General features: G+C 36.8%; 1 protein-coding gene across 1 annotated transcript in view; it reads right to left on the bottom strand.

Moving 5' to 3' along the window:
* Positions 1 to 20,439, bottom strand: part of EFL1 (elongation factor like GTPase 1) — a 62,987-nt gene that overhangs the window by 27,961 nt on the left and 14,587 nt on the right. The window contains exons 13-15 of the mRNA XM_058033666.1: positions 16,892 to 17,043; positions 16,012 to 16,190; positions 15,212 to 15,347 (exon numbers count right to left, since the gene is read on the bottom strand). Coding sequence (XP_057889649.1) covers positions 15,212 to 15,347; positions 16,012 to 16,190; positions 16,892 to 17,043 — 467 coding nt within the window. The remainder of the gene's footprint in view (positions 1 to 15,211; positions 15,348 to 16,011; positions 16,191 to 16,891; positions 17,044 to 20,439) is intronic.

Below are 20,439 nucleotides of genomic sequence, written 5' to 3'. Positions count from 1 at the left end.
GCATAATCTACAAACCACCCAAAGAGCAAATGCCATTTTAGGCTTTATTCAGTTCTTGTAATGCTTCCTGAAAATGGGCAGACTTCATGTATATACTGTTTTCTTAAACAGTAGATTTAAGAAGATTGTAAAATATAACTAACATCTGTTACTTTGCAGAATCAATTATAAGATGTTAAAATTAATTAAGCCTTCAGGCACTGATCTTGCAAAGAATTAATTTTAGAAGTCTTGGAAGTTTTGTCGTGTTTGCCTAGAAAAAGCTACATGATCATATCCCTACATATCCCAGGTACATGGGGAATTTAGAATCTACTACCAGAAGTGTCAATTACAAAGGACAATGGCAGTTAGTTCAAAAGCTCATTAAATTTTGTCCATCCACGTGCTGATTTATGTTTAACTGTAGAATCCCGATACATGTGATTTATATTTCATTACTTGAAGAAAGAACATAAGGCCTTTATCATCCAATACATCAGATAAATGCAAATACAGACTAACCAGCTATGAGGATATTCCAGATAGCACAGGCAGCACACTGCCTACCAAATGTGTACAATATCCTGTGGGAAATGCCTGAGCCATTGACCATTTATCCTGTTAACTTGTAAGACATGCAAGTAACTAATTAAAATTCAATTTTCCAAGACCTGACCCAATGCCTAATGCTCTCTTTTAAAGGCAGCCTCCCCACCCCCAACACATCTGTCTGTAAGTGATTTATGCTGCCTTGGGAAATATGGCTTAGGGTTCATCCAAAGCACCATGAATAATGGACTGCTTCAGCCTGCATTATACAGAAATTGATGTTTACATTAAATACAGTAATTTTCAAGATGGATAAAGAAGAATATAAAATTTCACATCAAACTAAAAGAAACCTTGAAGTAGCTCATTTGTAGTTACACAAGCAGTAATATTTTGGGAAATAATTAATCAGAAGGATTCTAACCAAATAAAGCACCTTTCAAATGTCTCAGATTTGGACTATTTGACATAATGGGTGTAAAACAGATGGCATTACAGGGAACAGGGATGTCTTAAATACACTTGTTATATCAGCAGCCTAGGAAGTTATTGATAATGAGTTATTTATCACAGGCTCCAGTTTAATAGCTAAACTAATTAAAAAATAAACAAAATGCACTCCAATTGTAAAAAAAAGAACGAAAAAAGTTGCTGCCACATGAAAACCTGTTACTGGGCCATTAATATTGACTTCAGATTGAAAATGATTCTTATTTTCCCACAAAATTATATTTAAACAATGGATTTTAAAAGTCAGCTTCACATTAAGTAGTACTGCCAGTCTGCCTCTGAGTAAACTAAGCATACCAAAATCAAGTATATTTAAAACGTAAAAAAAACCTAAAAGTTAGGAATGCTATTTATCCTCCTTATCCCTCCAAACCTTTTTCCCCCAAAGGAAAGAAGACTGTAATTTTCACCCTAATTTCTGATTACTTCAGTTAATGTATCATTGAGAGTTATTACTGTAATTTGCAGTCTGCATAATTTTGACTTCCTAAAATATTGCAACATATTAACTTCCATTAGCTCTAGGACAAGAAAAAAATGGGAAAGAAACTGAGATCATTCCTAAGGTATGAGAATTCTTAGGACTAGTGCAGAGGACCACATTATTAAACCAAGCTTTAAAACATTCCTGTATTTTAAAATGAAGATATTAAATAGAACTAATCTTGATTTTAATGCCTTGTTGCTAAAAAGCCCAAACCCTAACAAAAAAACTAATAAGATTGAATTTTATTTACATCACATGAATCTATATGGATTGAGAACATCCCCAACACTGCTGTCTTTGCTACAAACAGGCATGAGCCTCACAGTGACAAAAGATACCAGGGAGAGAGCTTGGAGCTTTAACACCACAACATGTGGAAAACCCTGTGTTTTAATTCCCCTTCTTACAGGAATATCACCAGTCACTGATCAATTCATTTGCATTCGAGGATAAAAGGAAAAGAGACCCCCACCCCAAAAGGCAGTCTGAGAACACCATCTCAAACACAGCTGGGATGACCCACAGCCAGCTATCCCCTAAAACACCAAGCCTGTCCCCACTTCTGGCTCCCCAGCATCAGCATTTGCCAGACTCTGGGTGAGACAATTCAGGATACTAAATAAACAGAGTAAAACTAATCTAATAAAAAGCAATTTTCCCTCTCACCCAATTTGCACTCCCTCAACTCTCAATGCATTAAGAGGCTGCTTCTGACATTTTATCCACGAACAGGCAACTCAACATATTAATCCTAGTGAAACCCCAACGGCATGATGACATCAACCACAACACCAGGTTAAACAACCAGCATCTCCAAAAACCAGTTAGAGATCTTGTCTCTCTTTCCCATCTATGTAGACGGAGCAGTTTAACACCTCTAGGCTGTCAAAGAAGTTTATTTGTGTCCATGCCCCACCCCTGTGCCCTCCCAAAGGAGGCTGGCTGACACTGTGCTGCCTAAGCAGCAGAGCCCACAGATGAGGTATCCAGTGTCACCCACAGGCAGCAGCAGTGGCTCAGATGCTGCTTCAAGACAAAGCAAAACCTTAAAACACAGAAAAAAAAAGTCAGCTGCTTTTCTGAACAGAAGAAATGTGGCCATTTGCCACTGCTCTGTATCAGCTTGAAAAACCTTGGAACAGTTCCAGATAGATAAACCTTTTATATTAAAAATGAGAGGCATTTCTGCTAAAAATGCCTGAGCACTAAAATGACTCTTTTTGGTTGAGAGGCAAGGCTTTCAACACAGTATGTCATACTTCCCGATGGCACTGTGGACACAAAAGAATCTGTTAAAAATGGAGTATGTTTTTAGTCCCATTTCCAAAGTAAACGCAACTCCTGTAATCACACAGGCTCCCCTCAACAACTTCTAAACATGTTGTCAACTTCCACTAAGCTCACCAGCGAGAGAGAGCAGAGGGTTCAGGTGTAATTAAGTTTCCACAAGTTATGTAAAATCATTGGCTAAGTACTGAAGGGAGACCAAAATTGGTGATCTCACTGCAGAAAGGGCAGGCAAACACGATCACTGCATGTCCTGCCTGGAGCAGCTGCCTGGCGACCAGCACGCGCAGCCCTGCAGCCAACTGGGACGCAACTGCAGCAGAGAGGGGAGCTGAGGATTTTAAGGACATCAGTCCACAGGAATCCAGGCTTTGTTAGCAACACTGCTCGGAGAACTTTCTATTTGAACATCACAAAACAATTATTCTTTTGTGTAAAAGCTCCGAAAAATATAACCATCGGGATTCCAGACATTTTACATCCCATTCTGAGAGCTTCTCAATCATGTGTGCTTTCAGCTGCCTGATCCTCATCAGCTCCAGCAGCCTAAAGAGTGGGGAATGGCCATGAATGTCTCTGTGTAAGTGCAATAAGTGATGGAACAAGAACTACCAGCAGGTTGCATTTTCATTTACAGTAACGAGTTCACAGCCATGCAGCTCACACCAGTTGGTGACCCAATACTTCAATATTGTACAAATCTTAACATATGACACTTGGAAAACATCAAGCCTTTGGATGAGTATTAGTTGCTCAATGTTATGTTTCAGAAATGCAGTTAGTCACTGAAACAGACTTGTATCAAAGCTGGCATTTCATTGAAGCTTAAAATGTCAGTAACAGATAGACTGACTCATGTCCCATACACTAACTTAAACAACTGTAAAACTTACACACTCACAGTGGAGCTTTTCTATTTTCCCACCAGTACATTGTCTCAGCACAGGTCTGGCTACATTCAAGACAATAAGAGTGCACTTAAACCAACATCAAGAGTCTTAGAAAAAAACTTTCCACCTTCCAATTTACTGGGATGACAGAAATTACCTCTATTCTGTCAGAAAAACTTTGACTCACATCACAGCTGGGGTCTTTACACTCCCTGCAGGTTTCCTACTGCAATCTCACTGTTTTTACACAGACAAGGACCAGAAGCAAAGACTGCAATATAAAATTCTCTCCACCAAATTAGGTGAATTATCAACCAAAACATACATGGAGGTTACCAAATGTAAAGCCTCACAAAAAACCATTTGCTACAGTCCACGACAGTCACAACAGAGGAGCAGCCTTGGAAAATGGAACTTCTAATTTTTAAAAATCACTCTTGAATTTTGCCCCTATACATAACAGATCTCACTGGAGGGAATTAGGTAGTAGGAAGCAAGAAAGTTTAGAAAAGAACCATACTTCTTTAAGTCTTAATTAGATGCAAAAAGATATCTAAATTTGGTTCCAGGCATTAATGACAAAATTTAAAATACAATCAAAGTAAGGTGAGCAAGTGTTCTGCATCCTAAGGCAACTCAATGTTTACAGCCCTTCAAACATTATTTCCTGTCTATGACTAGAATTTAACAATTCTTCATACATAATGTTCTTACCCATTCAGATTGTGAAACATGTAAAACTAGAAGTACTATCAAGGCTTGCTCTTTTCAAACCATAACATTTTGACCAGGAAATTACAATCATTTTACTAGGTAAATATAAATGGAGTTGAAACTTACACTGCTTGGTTTGCAGAATACTTCTAGTAAATATCAGCTTTTCCAATTATTTACTAAATCAAAAAGCACTACAAACAATCTAAACTTTGAACCTAAACTATCCAGTGCTGCCCCTTTAAGAGTGTTGTTTAGCAGTGCTCCACAGTTTGACATCAGTTGATAATCCTAAATATAGCTCTGCCTTAAGTCCCCCCCACAGTTCACAGCCCAGACAAAGCCAGCTCCATGACTCACAGCCTGACACAGGCCAAACAACCCTCACAACACTTCTGCAATTTCAGCTGAGACACCAACAACATCCAAATCTGGGATAATATTTAGAAAATAAGTCATTGAAACACAGCCTTTGTTAACAGGCTCTTGACTTTTGAACCTTGCTGTTTGTTACACAGGATTGTGATTCTCTGTGAATCATGTCCCTTCAGTGGGGTTATGTGCAAAAACAACTCCAAACTGGGCTTCCCCACTCTGACTCCCATGCCCTCAGTGCAACCCTCACTGCTTTCTCTGAACTCCTTGAAGAAGCTCTGGTAACAACAGACAATGGAAGCAGAGCAGAAATATCCAAACCAATAAATGAAGGCTTCTGCGGCCAAATGTAGAAGTGGTGGCATTTCACAGCCACAGACAGTATTTATTTATTTATTCTAAGGATGCTGTGTATTACAGGGCTACCACACAGTAAGAGGAACACTTCTCCACACCAGGTGGGAAAGAAGGAATCCTGCTCCTCTCCCCCTTACACTTCACATTAGTAAGTGTTCCAGGAATTTAGAACACATTCAAGTAAATTGCCCTCACAGTTTAGTGGTTTTGCATAAATAATGCCAGTTAAAAGAAAAGCTTTTTCATCTGCTTAGGCTGTGGTTAACTAAAATATTCTCATATAGTCTTACTTTATTGACATGGGATAACTAAGGTAATACAAATTAAAAGTAGAGGTAGAATAACAGATGGAGAGAGAAAGGTGGAATAGAAAGGGAAAACAAGAGGTTAACAGTAAGATTTGGGCTGGGGAGCTTAGGGGGAAAAGGGTCGATTTCAGAGCCACGTTAACACTCCAAGAACAGCTGAGGGAGGTCCAGCCTAATTTCTACAGTCCAGCTATTACTCCGAGCAGAAGGCAATTAGTGTAGCCATGAAAGTTAAAGAAACATTCAGAGAGGAGCTCCTTTTCTATAAAAGAGTAGCTTTTCTCAGGACAAAGAAAGTGTCAAAAAAAAAAAAGAAAAAAGAAGCTGAACAAGACGTTTTCATGGCAGTGGCTTTACTTAACATTACACTGCCTCTGAAACCTGTACACTTCCAAGTGGAGCTAATAAGTAGGAACCACGCTGATTGCAGATTTTTGGCTCTCAGACTACTCGGTGAGATTAATTTAATTTAGAGTCAAAACATTTGTAGATTTTCTGCATGAAGAAATGTACATTAAAAACTATAATCCAAAGTTTCCACTACACTGACAGTACTGAGAATTCATATGAGACCTTCATCCAAAGCTGAAATAGCAGAACTTTTTGTGTTGTATGAAAAACAGTGCCCTCTGGCTTCATGCTAAATGGGAGCAAGAAAACAGTATAAGAATAAAACAAGATAACTGGTTCCTATAGCCAGTTCTTGTAAAAACATGTAAATTGCATGACAATTCTCTAATTACCCTAATTTGTCAGGGAATCATCATAACTCAGATGCCCTGAATATTGAGATATTTCATATACAAATCAAAATATAATCCTTATCAGAGAGCTGTACATATGTTTCAAGAAACTGAAACTCAGTGGAAACCACTGAGTTTCAGTTTCCTTTAACATATGTACAGAAAGCCACTAAATTTGTTCTTTCGAACTGTTTTGTTCACAGGATATTTGTTTAAAGTATAAAGATGGGGAAAAGCCTTATTCAATCAAATTTACATAAAGGAGTTTCAAATTTGCAGAACCTTAGAAAAGATTTTACACAGAAACAGAGAAGATTAGATATTCACAAGAACTGTAAATCTTTTATTGCTAAACACATACAGAGAGCAACCTCCTGTGTACTAAAGGTGAAAATGGAAAGATTTTAAAGAAAATACTCAGAAGTGAGTAACTATGCAAAAGTAGTGACAAACTACATGTAATAATAAAGCCTACACTGCCTAGAAAAACCATGTTTATTTATCCATCACTTCAGGGCACAGAGACATTTTGAGACAACTGAAGTAACTTCTAGATCCAAGTTGCTCCTCCCCTGCCCAAAGTGCTACACATGGTAAATTGCAGAAGTAAAAATACCATGAATGAGAATATTTTCTATCATTAATACAATTATTTGAGTTATTTGGGTTGTGTTGGGAAAAGCACAGTGCTCAAGAGTGCAAAGAATAAAGAAGCAGGACTGTATTTGAGGCCTTGCAAGAGAGAAGCTGTGTTAGCAACAGAGGTGCACACACGTGAAATACATCTCTATGGTATTAAAAACAATGATTATCCACATGGATAACTTTATGATTTAACTTTCACAGCCTTTTGTATCTTTGCAACTGCACACTTGAGTACAAGTCCAGCCTAAATGACACCTACAAGGCAGTATTCCAGTTACAATTTTATTTAGTTACCTGCCCCCGAGTATACCATGATTTGATACTGACAAATGTCTACATTTCACAACTACCTTTTAGTACATTAACTGACTACTTGTGCAATGAAGATGCAACCTAATTCATCTGATGGAAATTGAACTTTACCTGCCAAAAACAGAGAAAGGAATAGCCAGATGATTAAAAGTACATACATCTTTTCAAAGATTTCAGGATTTGATTCATGTGCACCATCACAGTAGCAAGAGAGATGTATTTTCCATAAATAACACTGCAAAACCTCAAATTCTTTTAATATAGAACTTCTTTTCTGCATTGGTAATTGGACACATTCCTCAACAGATTTGATTTATGGTGTCTTTTTCATGTTTGAATGACTATACATGAATTTACATGCAGAAAGGCATGTATTTTCAAACCCATTTGTGCTTAAAGCAATTATTTTGCACCTACTTCTGAAATGACACTGAATACTCCGTTTGAATTTTAGAAACCCATGGTCACATTAAATAAAGGAAATGTTCCTTCAAAACAGCTTTCTCAAAGTTTGAGTTCTATGGCAACAACTTCTGGAAAGGCAATTCTCTAGCCTATTTAATTCAGAAGGAAGAAAAGCCTAATGCCATTTTGTACAGGGGGATAAAAGTTTCAATTATATATAGTCTAAATACAGAGCCTTGTTAAATCAGGTAATTTACACCTCTGTTAAAAACTGAGCCTCAAACACTAACTCCTCAAGTGAGGCCTGTTTGCTGAGTCTCTCAGACATTGACTCCAGTGCCCTGATGTCCCAAACTGATGTTTCCTACTCTTGATCCAGCATTTCATAGCTGCACTTACAGGCAGGATTTTCTTAGAAATGGAATGCTATTAACTTTGAGAACAAAACTGAAGTCACTGTGGCTCCTCTGTTATAATTCTTCATTGAGTAATGGACACTAAAGTCTCTTTAGAGATTTTCCACCAATCAAGGCAAGTTAGATGGTTTCCCTTAGAACCACATCAGAGGAAAGGAGCGAGCGAACAGCTACACTACAGATACCTACTGAAAAATGCTGACATTCTAGTTTTAAAGAGGATACTGCCTTTAAAAATATACAACACACCAAAGGAAAAGAAAACATGCTCCAAGCAATTTTTATAAGTAGACTAAGGGGCATAGCATTCAGGCTCTTCAAATGAAAACATGAGGTCATTTCCCCAAATGATCACTGACGCATCTCAGTGTGCTGTAAAAATACACAAATGCAACACTGCAGATGTGAGCTGAGCAAATAATTTCAAAACTTCACCTTAAGATTTCTCTTACCATTTTACATTGATGATAATTTATATTAACTACTGTAACTTCTCTTCATACAGTATTGGAAAAGAGGTTCATTAGCCAAGTAATAAATACAGATATTTCTGCAGATAGCTGTTCTCCCTTTATTTTTACACACACTTTCACAGAGGAAAAGACTGAAAATAGTACACTGATGCTGACTTAAAGACAGTAAGGTGTGAAATACTGGGGGAAATCCCTGTCTTCTCATTTTAAAGAGACTTGCAAAATTACACCCATCCAAGCACTCAGAGAAGATCTGGAAGTTTTGGAGATAAGCCAAGTAGTACCTGTGACCTAAAGCCAGTTAGCTACTGAAAAGCTGAGTAACATCTGCCCAGGGGCAGTGACTGCAGAGGTCAATTGTCCACTCTGACACAAGAGGAGTCGGCCCCTCTACCACTGGCCCTGAATTCTGAACAATGAAGAGCAGTGTGATAACAGGCACTGGACAAATTTGAAGTCTCATGACCAAGAATCATTTATTTCTGCAATAAACTCTGGGGTGATAAACAGACAAGTGCCTGCACCTCAGAGCCTGTGCCCACTCTATTTCTGGATGTTTATATTAAGGAGCTGCAGAACATGTGCCTGCTGCTGTGCTCTGAGCTCCTCCAAGCAGCAGTGCTATGAAAGTGTCTCAGTTCTTGTTAGCCCCACTGCTGCCCACAGGCACACAAGCAGCAACAACCAACACTGACAAGTCTGGGCAGTTTTCCTTCTGGTATTATTTGGGAAACCTCAAGCAGCAGCAAGAAGCTGTGTGCATACAAACCCAAAAGAATCAGGAGTGCCTGCCTCACATTTGAGAAAATATATAGAAATCTAATTTCCATTCACACAAAAGCTCTGTTTTTACAGATTATAAAAATTAAAAGCTGCTATAAAACTGGCATAGAATGTTTCATTTCATTCTCCCCTTCCTCAAAAACTTAATCATTTGCATTTTTTGACATTATAATCCAGCAGGGGTCAAGAGCAAATTTACAGGCATTGTTATAGATGAATATATTATGACTTTAGCTTAAATAGTCTTATACAGTTCAAATTTTAAACTATGATTTAAAAACCCCTTGTATTTTAGTGACAAGACTAAAAACATTTGTGAGATCTCATAATCAACTCAGGAAAATTAGAGCAGAGAACATTCCAGAAGCACTAGAGAATTTAGAAGTGTTTCTCCTCAGAAAGGATTACTACACTTATGATTTCCTTTTATAGTCTTAATAAGCTTCAGTCAGAAAAACAGAAAAAATACTCAAAAAGCAATTTAAATTCTCAAAAAAAACCCCACAAAAACCAAAGAAACCCACCAAAAACCCACTCAACAAAAAGGGCTTTATAAGGAAACTATTAACCATTCAAAGTATGCTTCCAAAAAAATTTAGCTGAGTTAATAAAGACACATGTCAGTGCTATAACTCTGACCTAAGACATGGCATATTTTTTCCCTCTCAAGTGATATCTTGATATTGATTTGAAAACAAGGTAATGAATCCCTTATTTCCTTTGCAATTAAATTTGTCAAGTCAAAGCCCTCAGAGTAAACCACATGGAATGATAAGGCAAACAGGGCAAGGGAATCTCAGCAGATGATCAGCAAAATACAGCTCTAATTTCATTTGGTGCTAGTTCATTAGCTGTGCACTATGTCATGCTATGTTGCCCTCTAAGCAATACAAATTTCTCAGCCTGCCTTGTTAGAAAAGCAAAGAGCAGGAACTGCAAAGGGACTAAATCCACTACAGCAAAAATAGAGTTAAAGAAAATGGTTTCAGTTTCCAGCTCTGAAAGAGGCCAAGCAACAGATTAACTATTATGTCTTTAGCTCAAAGAAACAAATTGAACATATTCAATTTTTCAACAATTTAACTATTAATAAAACACTAACTGGGTAGGAAAATAATATAAATACTATGGTGTCAGGTAAATGCAACAGTCCATGGAGATCAAATGTCAGTCAACAACAAAATCTATTAAATTATATACCTATTCCTCAACAGGGCTGGATTACTAAAAACAAACTAAAAATGCTATTTTTAGCCTTAGAAGGCAATTTCATAGACATTATAAGATGGCAGTTAGAGATAAAAATTGTAAGTATTCCAAAACGGAAGACAAAGGTTTGAGTTTTCTTTGTTTCATTCAGTATTTTGGGCTAAGTTCAGTAATATTCTGGAGGAAGACTGCCCTCCTGTGTTCACCCTCCACAGCAGGCTGGGCTCAGACAGCCCCTGCAGCTGGAATCACTTCAAGCTGCCCATTTTATTTATTTAATTTTTTTTCTAAATAATCACATTACTGATTCAGAGAGTGAAATTAGCCCACCAAATGTTTGCACAGAAATACAAGGCTGGTGAACAGCAGGCCTGTTCCTAGTGCTCTCACAGAAGGTGGCAATGCCTGCTAGCTGGCACCAGGCCTAGAAAGCCATTCTGGGCCTTTAAAATGGCATTGCTGCTTGCAGCTGCTCTTTGCTCTTAACAGAGACTGCTTATTAAAAGCCCCTAAATTGTTCAATGAAGTCCTAAAGGAATAAAATGCTTGTTAGACACCTTGTAATGAGGTTAGCTGTACTCCTTCACACCAGCTCTTCATGCTACTGCAGTTCTATGGCACCTATCTTCAGAAAGGTACCAAAAAATCCAGAGGAATGAATCCATCATCACCCACATTTCCTGCACCTCATTGTTCCCATGTCAAGAATCCTGTCAGTACTTTATAAATAATTAGAACATGAAAGAACACTGTATGGGAAAACGAGCATTTTAGAAATGGAAACACCAAGGTACACAACAGCGTGTCATGTAGGAAGTCTGACAGTGAGCTGGCAACAGGAGGGACTTCCAGATTGCTGCTTTTAACAATGTCATTTGGTAAGTTAAAAAACAAAATGCTCCTAATTGGGTAGAACTCTTGATATTCACATAGCTAACTGCACTTGAGAACATTCAGGAAATCATCTAGCCTCCTATGAGCCCTACACTAAAGCACTACAAATCTAGTGGCAAGGGAAAAGCTTTGCTTTTAACAGTATTCAACAAGACACAAAAAGCACTTCAATAGTTGTATAGGCAGCTCTAAGAAAAATCTAGGTGTTGTACACTAGCAAACACAAGTCCATTGTTAGGGTACTTGTGGATAAAAAGCAGCACACAGATCAATAATTTCAGATGCTTGTCATTCTGAGCTTGTGTGTGTGCATGCACAACGTGCCTTGAGATAAACTCTACTCCAATTAACAAAAATGTATCACTGAATGATCCTTCAATGATTCATTCAGGAAAAACATGAGACTGAGTCAATAAAAAAAATCCCACATTCATTTACACAAGTATCTAAACCAGTGTTTTCAAATGTGTATTTTTTTTACATCAGCACTTGTTTACCTTTCTTAGCAATGATAATCAATATCTCAATGGTATGAGAATCTTAAGCCCTTCATCTGTGCATGATATGATCACAAAAAAACCACTGCCTCTTTTCCCTTTTTTTTAAATACTTCTTTACACTATCTCCAACAACCCTTTTTTGCAGAGAACAAAAAAAGGTATTTTGTTTTCAATTATAGGACAGAAACAAGAAAAATTTTAGAACAGGGAGGAAGAAAACAAGAAGCTATTATTCTGTGCATCTGGAGGGCATGCACTTGTTAAATCTTTACTTATGAGCCCAAATTACTTTTTCCTCACATACTGCCTCATGATTATTCCTTTGTCACTCTGGGGATCACTCAGTTCTTTTTATAGCCTTCAACCATAAGAATTTCACAACAATTGTTGCAAAGTGATGCTTTTCCTGTAATTGTACTTTTTCTTTGACTGCTTCAAGCAAATAAATAAACAAATAAATAAATAAATGTATATACATAAAGGGAAGAGATTCTTACATGGGAACAAGTAAATCAACCATCCCATCTTCTGGCATTCACTGTAATTCAGACTTTATTAATAGTTCAAGACACTGGTAAGAGAGTTTTAATTTAGACAAATACTCTTAACATAGAAACATAATTGAAATTATTTGAAACTCTTGCATTTAATAATCTCCTTTGTGGAGCTTTCAACACTGTTTCAATTTAAGTTATTGTTTTATCTCATGGTAAATTTCCTTAATGGAAAGACCTAATAAGTGCTGCTTTCCCACAACCTTCATTAATAAAAAAATGAAAAAGAAAAATTGTTTATGGTAGTGTTAATTCTTCTATTTGTGTACCTGCATTATCAGTCTCTACAGCTTGGTAAACAATACCTAACACTACTTAGCAAACATAAGGCCTGACATACAACATCCAAACTAAATCAATTACTGTATTCTAACTAACCATTTCTAATTTTCCTTTTCAGAAGAGAAACCAAGCACTAGCAAGGACAGCTATGATAATCAAATTAGAGAGCAGTGGATTTCAGGCTACAGCCAGGGCTCACCTCCTGTCCAACACACCCCCTCTGGAGATGTCTGCACAGAGCAGGAACCTCAGTGCCACTGATAATCCCAAGGAAGTGTCCCAGCAAGAACCTAAGCTACTAAAACACTCACTAAACTAAAGCTAAAACCTCTGGATAGCCAGATGATTGTCTACATCAAACTCCTTTCTCTATTTTTGCTGTAGGAAAGAAGGACAAGCCTTTAAGGAGCATGGGACAACTAGAATGGCTTGCTGTTTGCACAGATGATATCATGGAAACAAAGACCAGTGTTAGTGTCTCTAAGACAAACACACTATGCTTCATTGCCCTTTGCAATCTCAGATTTTCATCAATTAAAAGGAGAGTAGTATTTTAAGGAAATGTTAATATTGCTCTCTTTTTAATTGAGCAGAAGGAATAAGGGATTACATCTTCCCATCTTCAGTAAAATGACCTCTGTATCAAGCTTTGTCTTTGATCACTAAACCTTTCCATAAGCCAGTATAAAGGATGAAAAGGCCACTTACTAGAACCAAGCAGATCCTCCCTTGTAAGAAACAACAAATAAATAATAGCAAAAACCCCCAAATCCTTATGAAAAAAAACATATCATGAAGCTTAAAGTGGAAATAGGCAGATATGATTAACTGTGTATTCCTTATGGCAATAACTTAATTATACAGAGTGAAACCACAAAGCTCTCAGAAAAGCTTCCTTAATTTACTGGATAATCCACAAGCAATTTCCTTATATGGCTGGAGAGAAATCACTGCTGTGTGCACTAAAGCTGCAAGACAAATGGCCTTACAAATAGAAATCACTGTTGCTAACTGGAATAATAAAAGTCTTGCATCACCATTGTTACACATTCCGTTCATTTAAATGCATTGCATATTCTTCTGAGTGTGAAAAATCATCATCAAATCATTAAACAGCTTACTGAACTTATGTAAATTAACAGTGCAGCCTTACAGGGAAATGGGAGAAATAAAGGAAAAGCATTTAGGATTTTTAGTCTAAAAAAATCTTTAAAATTCCATTTGGTTTAAAAACCCAACATACAGACTTGAGTTTATAGGCTTCAGGTAAAAATGAAAACTTGCTTTGTTTCATCATTTTACAATGATGTGATGATAAAAGATGAAATAGCTAAGATTGTCTGTGAATTCTGATGTTAAAATTCTAATGAATTCTTCTAAATATGAGACCATTTAGAACTTTTCCTACTCAAGCAAACTGCTTTTCTTTATAGAAAAATAAGACCTCATTGAAGAGCAGCCTTCAGCACTGGCCTACCAACTAATTCTGGTAAAATCTGATGGTTACAAAAACCTTTCTTAAATTTGGTCCAACTCTTAGCACCAAAGACGTAACAAAATCCTCACAATATATTTTTCTCTGCTGGAGGCAGCTCCAAGAGTATTTACTGTTTGCTATGCACAAAGACCACATAATTTTATCTTTACTGCAAAGTGTTTTGGGATCAGTTTCCCTATTTTTTTTTCAAACTCCTAATCCCTTTTTCAACTAAACAGACCATATACTTAATATATTTTCTCACACACTCTCACTCAGCCACACTCACTCAAACTCTTTTCATACTGCAAATAGTCAACTAGAATCACACCACAGTAAGGTATAATTCAGAATTTTACAATATTAAGCTTCCAAATAAAAGTAATTCACCAGCTGCTTATGTTCTGAGTGCTAGACCCATAATAAAAGAGACAAAGCATGGTTAGGTGCCTAAATTAAAATATTTCAACCCTTACAGAGTACACCTATTTTTCATTTACTGAATATATACACCATAAATTTCTAAAAATCAGGCAGTACTCATTCTAGAGCAAAGCAGGCCAGAGTCTGGCACAAAAGAGCATAACTCAATGATTAAGTTGACTTTTACAACTTTGTCCATATAGAAAAAATTGCCACAGCCATAAAAGAAGTAATTTTTAGCACCAGGGTTCAAACAGACCCATAAATAAAACTTCACTCATCCACATCACTAGTAAAGTCACATTAAAGAATTTCCACTGTTGGGAAAATATTATAAATAATCCTTGCAATCTATGAAATATGGAAATTTGCTACTGCCTTTGGCAATTCCTGGCAGCAATGCTTACCTGGCAATTATCCAGCTTGAAGATAACAGGCTAATGTAATCTTTTCTCCTATTCAAAGTGTACAGAAATCCCCATTTAATTAGACTGCCTTCCCTTTTTGCACATACAACATGCTTAGAAATATTCATGGATTTAAGGTTTCATATTTATTAATCATATTAAACCAACTTCAGTGTATTTTGGACGACATAAGGATTCAGGCTCTAGGATATTAAATCCTAATTCTTACCCAGAACATTTCCTGCAGGCACTTCCTCAAGATCTTCAAGCTCTCTTCCCATAAGTAAGTAGAGGTTCTCCAAAGTGCAGCACGTCATGTGAGGGACTGCTGGCAGACCATCAGTGGCAGAGCACTGGGATGACAGCTACACAGACACAAAACCAGCATTTGGACATTCATCACTCAGCTCTGATAAAAACTTCTTCCACACAACCTCCTCCCATTCCAAAGCTTAAAAATGCAATCCAAAGCATTTTCATCTCAAATCTCAAATGTTAGAAACCAACATACACTCCCAAAAATCCAGACTTGAGGCAAACACGTGAATGTTACCAAGAAGATAAAAGATAATGCTTTCTTTGGCAAATTTTAGGTGTGTACTACCTCTACCTTGTTTTCCTTATCACTGAAAAAACAAATGTTTTAAGTAAATTCAAAAGTAGCAAACTTCTTTGCTCAGAATCTCAAAACATTTAAAACCAGTTTTTCCCAATACTATTGTGGACCTTCTCTTAAAAAATTGCTTTTTCTTTCACTTTTTTTTTTTTTTTAACAAAATAAACACATATTGGATTTACAGTTAGCTAATAACAACACTGTATTTAAAACTATTTTGGAAATGCTATGGTTTATAATGAGTTTACAGACACAATCAGCTATTAGCACAACTACCTAAATTACTTTGATACTTTTTGGAATTATTAACGGGAACATTTTTCTTTTTTTTTGAGTGAAACGTGTAAGAAGTTAAGTCATCAGTTTTTCAAAAGAATCCCAAGTTAGTGCAACAGTTCACAGTCAGCTCTTACCTTATGCAAAGACTCAGCAGGATCATATTTTGGTCCTAAAACATAGATTTTTTGCCCTCTTTTCACCACGCCACTGAACACTCTGGCAAAAGCAATGAAATGCTCCTTGTTGTCTGCTTCCTGTTTCACTGCCTTTGAGGTCACACTGTCTCCTTCACCAGGGAGCTGCTGCTCTTCACCTGACCAGTCAGAAAAAAATATATTAAGCATAAAAACACTTTCTGCCTTATCATCTAGAGAAAAAAAAAATTATATATTATATTGTCACATGTGGCAAATCACAGAATTGTTCCCATTAAAACAGATCCTGAAGTCCAAGCCAGCACTGCCAAGTCCACCACAAGCCCATGTTCTTTAGTGTAACATGGTTTAAATATCCCCAGGGATAGTGACTCAACGACTTCCCTGGGCAGCCCCTTCTAATGCTTTACACTGCTGGTCAAGAAATATCTCCTCTAAACCTTCTCTGGCACAACCTGAGGACATTTCCTCTTGCCCTACCACTTGTTACTTGGGAGAAAAGACCAACCCCCAGAGCTGTTACCCATAATCCAGTCCCGCTGTTCACACCCTGATTTTGTACCAATTCTGGTGTGGAAAGCGACTGTTTTCAGTAGAGCATCCCCTTGAAGCATCATCTCCCTTCAATGACTCAAAGTACTGGGATCCAGCACATTCTCAGGCTAAGGAACATCCATCTAAGGTCTATTTCACTGTTTATGATGACCTGTCAGCTTTCTTACAAACCCCTCCTCACTCTTGGCTCAGCTCCATGTATTGCACTTTAGACTGCATGATTCACAACATGGATTTGTAAGATGCTCCTTGGCAACACCATTAAACATTTTCCTAGAAAATCAGGTATTGAGGTACCACACACCTTTTGTATCACCAGTGCTCCCAGTTACTTCAGGTGAACTTTCACTTGGGGCTTTTTCTGACAGCTCCTTCCCTTGACTGGCTGCCAGTTTTTCTGCATGCCGTCGTTTGGCAAGTTCCCGCCGATGAGCAATCTCTTCTTGAGTTAATGGCCTACATTGTATTTTAAAACATCAGTATTTGGTAATGTCATTTATTTTAAAATAAATTCAATAACAGTAATTAGAATACTATATTTGACATAAGTAAAAACTCATGCAGAATGCCTTTTGTCCCCCAGTACAATAATTTTAAGTCAGCTAAAATTAGCAAACTCTTCCTCTACCATATTTAGACTTTTATTTTTCTGCCAAATACAGATATCAAATACTGCCATTTTTAATTACTCGTGTTATCTTTATTACTTTAAGGCAATCTTTACAGCACGTGCCCAAACGCAGGGAAGAGTCTCTGCTTGTTAAAGCTACCTTTCATAAAGTGAATAAGCCCATTAGGGCAAAAGATTTAAAACAGACAACAACAACAAAAAATAATTTTAATAGGCTGATGCATCCATCTACTCACTGGTACACCCTGCCTTAAAGCAAAGTGCTTCAAAGTATGATTTAGAGCAATAAATAATAAAAGATAAAGAATATTATCAACACTCTTACGTAAGATAATATAAAGAGACTTGTTTGTCAATGCAAGCATTTTAAACAGCAAAGTGATATTCATTATACACCTAAGAAATCCAACAGCATTGCCCAAAACTGTCCATTTGATTTTTAAATCTGGTCCTGAATAAAAAATATGTTATATGTTATCCTCTATTTGATGATTTTAAAAACTGAAAATAAATTCAGACACTAGTCATCTTCTCTTTTCAGTTATTACTCTGTTTCCATTAATTTCCCATGTAAACAAGGGGAACCTAATAATTACAGATACTTCTATGAATAATCTACACTGTTTACTAATTTCAGCATCAACAACTTCTCAAGTAATGTGCTGTTATGTGCCTACATTAAAAAAACAATCTTTAGTGCTCTAACTTAAAAGCAGAGAAATATAATGAACTAATGTAGATATAATTTTTCTAATGGAACCAGAATGTTGTCAATGTTGGTTTTGTCTTTTTTTTTTCCCCTCACTGGGAGCAATGAACATATATACTGCTTTCCAGCATTAAAAAATTTCCAAAATAAAAACCAATGTATCTTTTATATTATATTAGTATTCTTACTGAAAGTCTAACTCCAGAGGAGGAACAGAAGCCTTTCTATCATAAAAGATGCATTTCTACAACACAACTGGAGAAACTAACCCCAAGTCTTGGACCATGACTTCAGCTGAAGAAGGTGAACATAATCCCACAGCAAAACCTCACCTACATGATTTGTCCTGCATTTGCTCACATGATGGAGACAAAACCAACAGTTCTTGGTGTTAAGATGGTTTAGGAATTTTTCAGTCAACTGCATCAAGCACACAGCATTAAAACAAGAAGGGCCCTATTAGTAGTTTTAGCTTATTGAGTAGCCTTGGACAAGTTACTTCCTCTCTTCAGCCTCCACACTTACAAACACAGGTCAAGACTTCCTGAGCAGCAACTGCAGTAATGAATGATAAGGGGAAGAAAACCACAGGGAATACTACAGCAGTAATTTTTGTTTACAGAAAAACCATATAAATATGATCTCAACTAAAAAAAAGGCACAAAAAAATGGAGCCACTTTGCTACATCAACTATTGCACACTTTGAAATAGGGAAAAACCCTATTAAGCACAGGTCAAAGGTTTTATGAGCAGTCAGTAGAAAGAGTTACTCTGCTCTTAACTGGATTAATTAGGGGCAGGAAGTCTTGAACAGATTACATGGCTGAGACCAACTCACTCCCAGTAAGGTTTTTATTTATATCGTAATCAGGATGGTTTTCTGCATGTAACACCTTCTGCAAGAGACTCAATTTAAAAAATGAGACACTTCATTAATCAAAATTCTTCATAGAACTTGAAGAAATCATTTGAAACAGTTATCATGCTTATCTTGAACCCAAATGTTAAATTTGAAAGAGTAAGGAAACTATATAGAAGTTTAAAATCTCTCTAAAAATTACCTAAGAGAGGCCCCCAGGATAAAATGTCAGAATTTGAAGCACAGACTTTTAGAACTCAGAATCTGGGACAGACATATTGAATGTTATGGAAAAGGAGAATGCAAGAAAATCACCACTTCAAACTTCTTAGCAACTTAGTTTTTCTTTTTTTTTTAAGGAAAAAACCTGTCTCTTAAACAGTCATGACAGAATTAAGAATATGTATCTCTAAAATTTCAAATACTGTGGTATTTCTGCTTGGCTTGTTTATTTTACTGCTGAACAGAGCAAGGCTTAACAATACAAAATGCAAAGCAGATGGTAGAGAAGAAAACTTTTTTATGATTTTTTTTTTCCTGAAGGCAGCTGTTCAAAGTTATTTAAGGGTTTGGAATGTCAGAAAAATTTCTTGAGGAGATAGATTGATAGGGAAAGTACAGATCAGACTGCCAAGGGTGACATGAACAGTCTACATATAATGGCATAGTATACATACAGGGACTATGTATGCATTCCAACACATCTGATTGTCCAAAAATACCTTTTATTTTTGCAAATATTCCTGAGAGTAAAAGAAAAAAGTTTCCTTGCTTTTTTCCACTTTATATGGTATTTTTCAATATCAGTATATTTAGGTTAAATAGCCCTAACCACAAATATCAAAGGTATCTTAAGATTCTGAATGCACTGGTCTAAGTTGCAATATATATAAACACACAATAATATTCTCATTTTGATAAAAAAGCAGATTGAGTGTAGGTGGGACTTTTACTGCAGGTACAACCTAGACTTCCATCCTGGTTTCTGTCACCATCAATTTCTATAAAATTAGTCACTCCCAGTAGTATCATTGGAAAAGACAAAAAGATAATGTTGTCAAATAAATCCTCATACAGAATTGTAACACAATCAAGCAGAACACAGAACAAGATTAATGCACATAAAGCACTGGATCTGCGACAAAACCAGTTTCACATTATACCCTGAATTATTCAACTTCTCCAGCTGGCAAAACCAATCAGAAGTAAAATCAGAAGTAAATTTTGAACAAAAGCTGCCCACACCAAAAGAAAGCTTGGTGGTTCTTCTTCCACCCTTCCCTTCTTGTTCCATTAGAAAGGAACAACATACTACTGGCAGAAAGAAAAATGGCAACATGCAGTCACACAAAAACCAGCAAATAAAAATTCTGTAGAAGAAAGAGAGAGATCCCCTGACTCCAGAGAAACACTACAGCACCCACACACAGGAGTCTGGCACAAGTAATGAAATGGAGCTGGCACAGAAGGGTGACCACACCATTACCAAACATGTGGTAAACAAATGCTATGGAAATCATAATATGGGAAAGGGTATCATATACATGCCATTGACATTGAATAGATTGCTGATTTAAGGCATTAGATTTCAGGTAATGTAAGCAAGCTCCTGCTGACTTCTCTGATTCCCACATTCCCCCAGGATAACACAT

The sequence above is a fragment of the Melospiza georgiana genome, chromosome 13 (genome assembly GCF_028018845.1).
Source record: "Melospiza georgiana isolate bMelGeo1 chromosome 13, bMelGeo1.pri, whole genome shotgun sequence".
NCBI lineage: Eukaryota > Metazoa > Chordata > Aves > Passeriformes > Passerellidae > Melospiza > Melospiza georgiana.
Note: the sequence above shows the minus strand (reverse complement) of the source record. Positions and strands in the feature narration are given on the sequence as shown.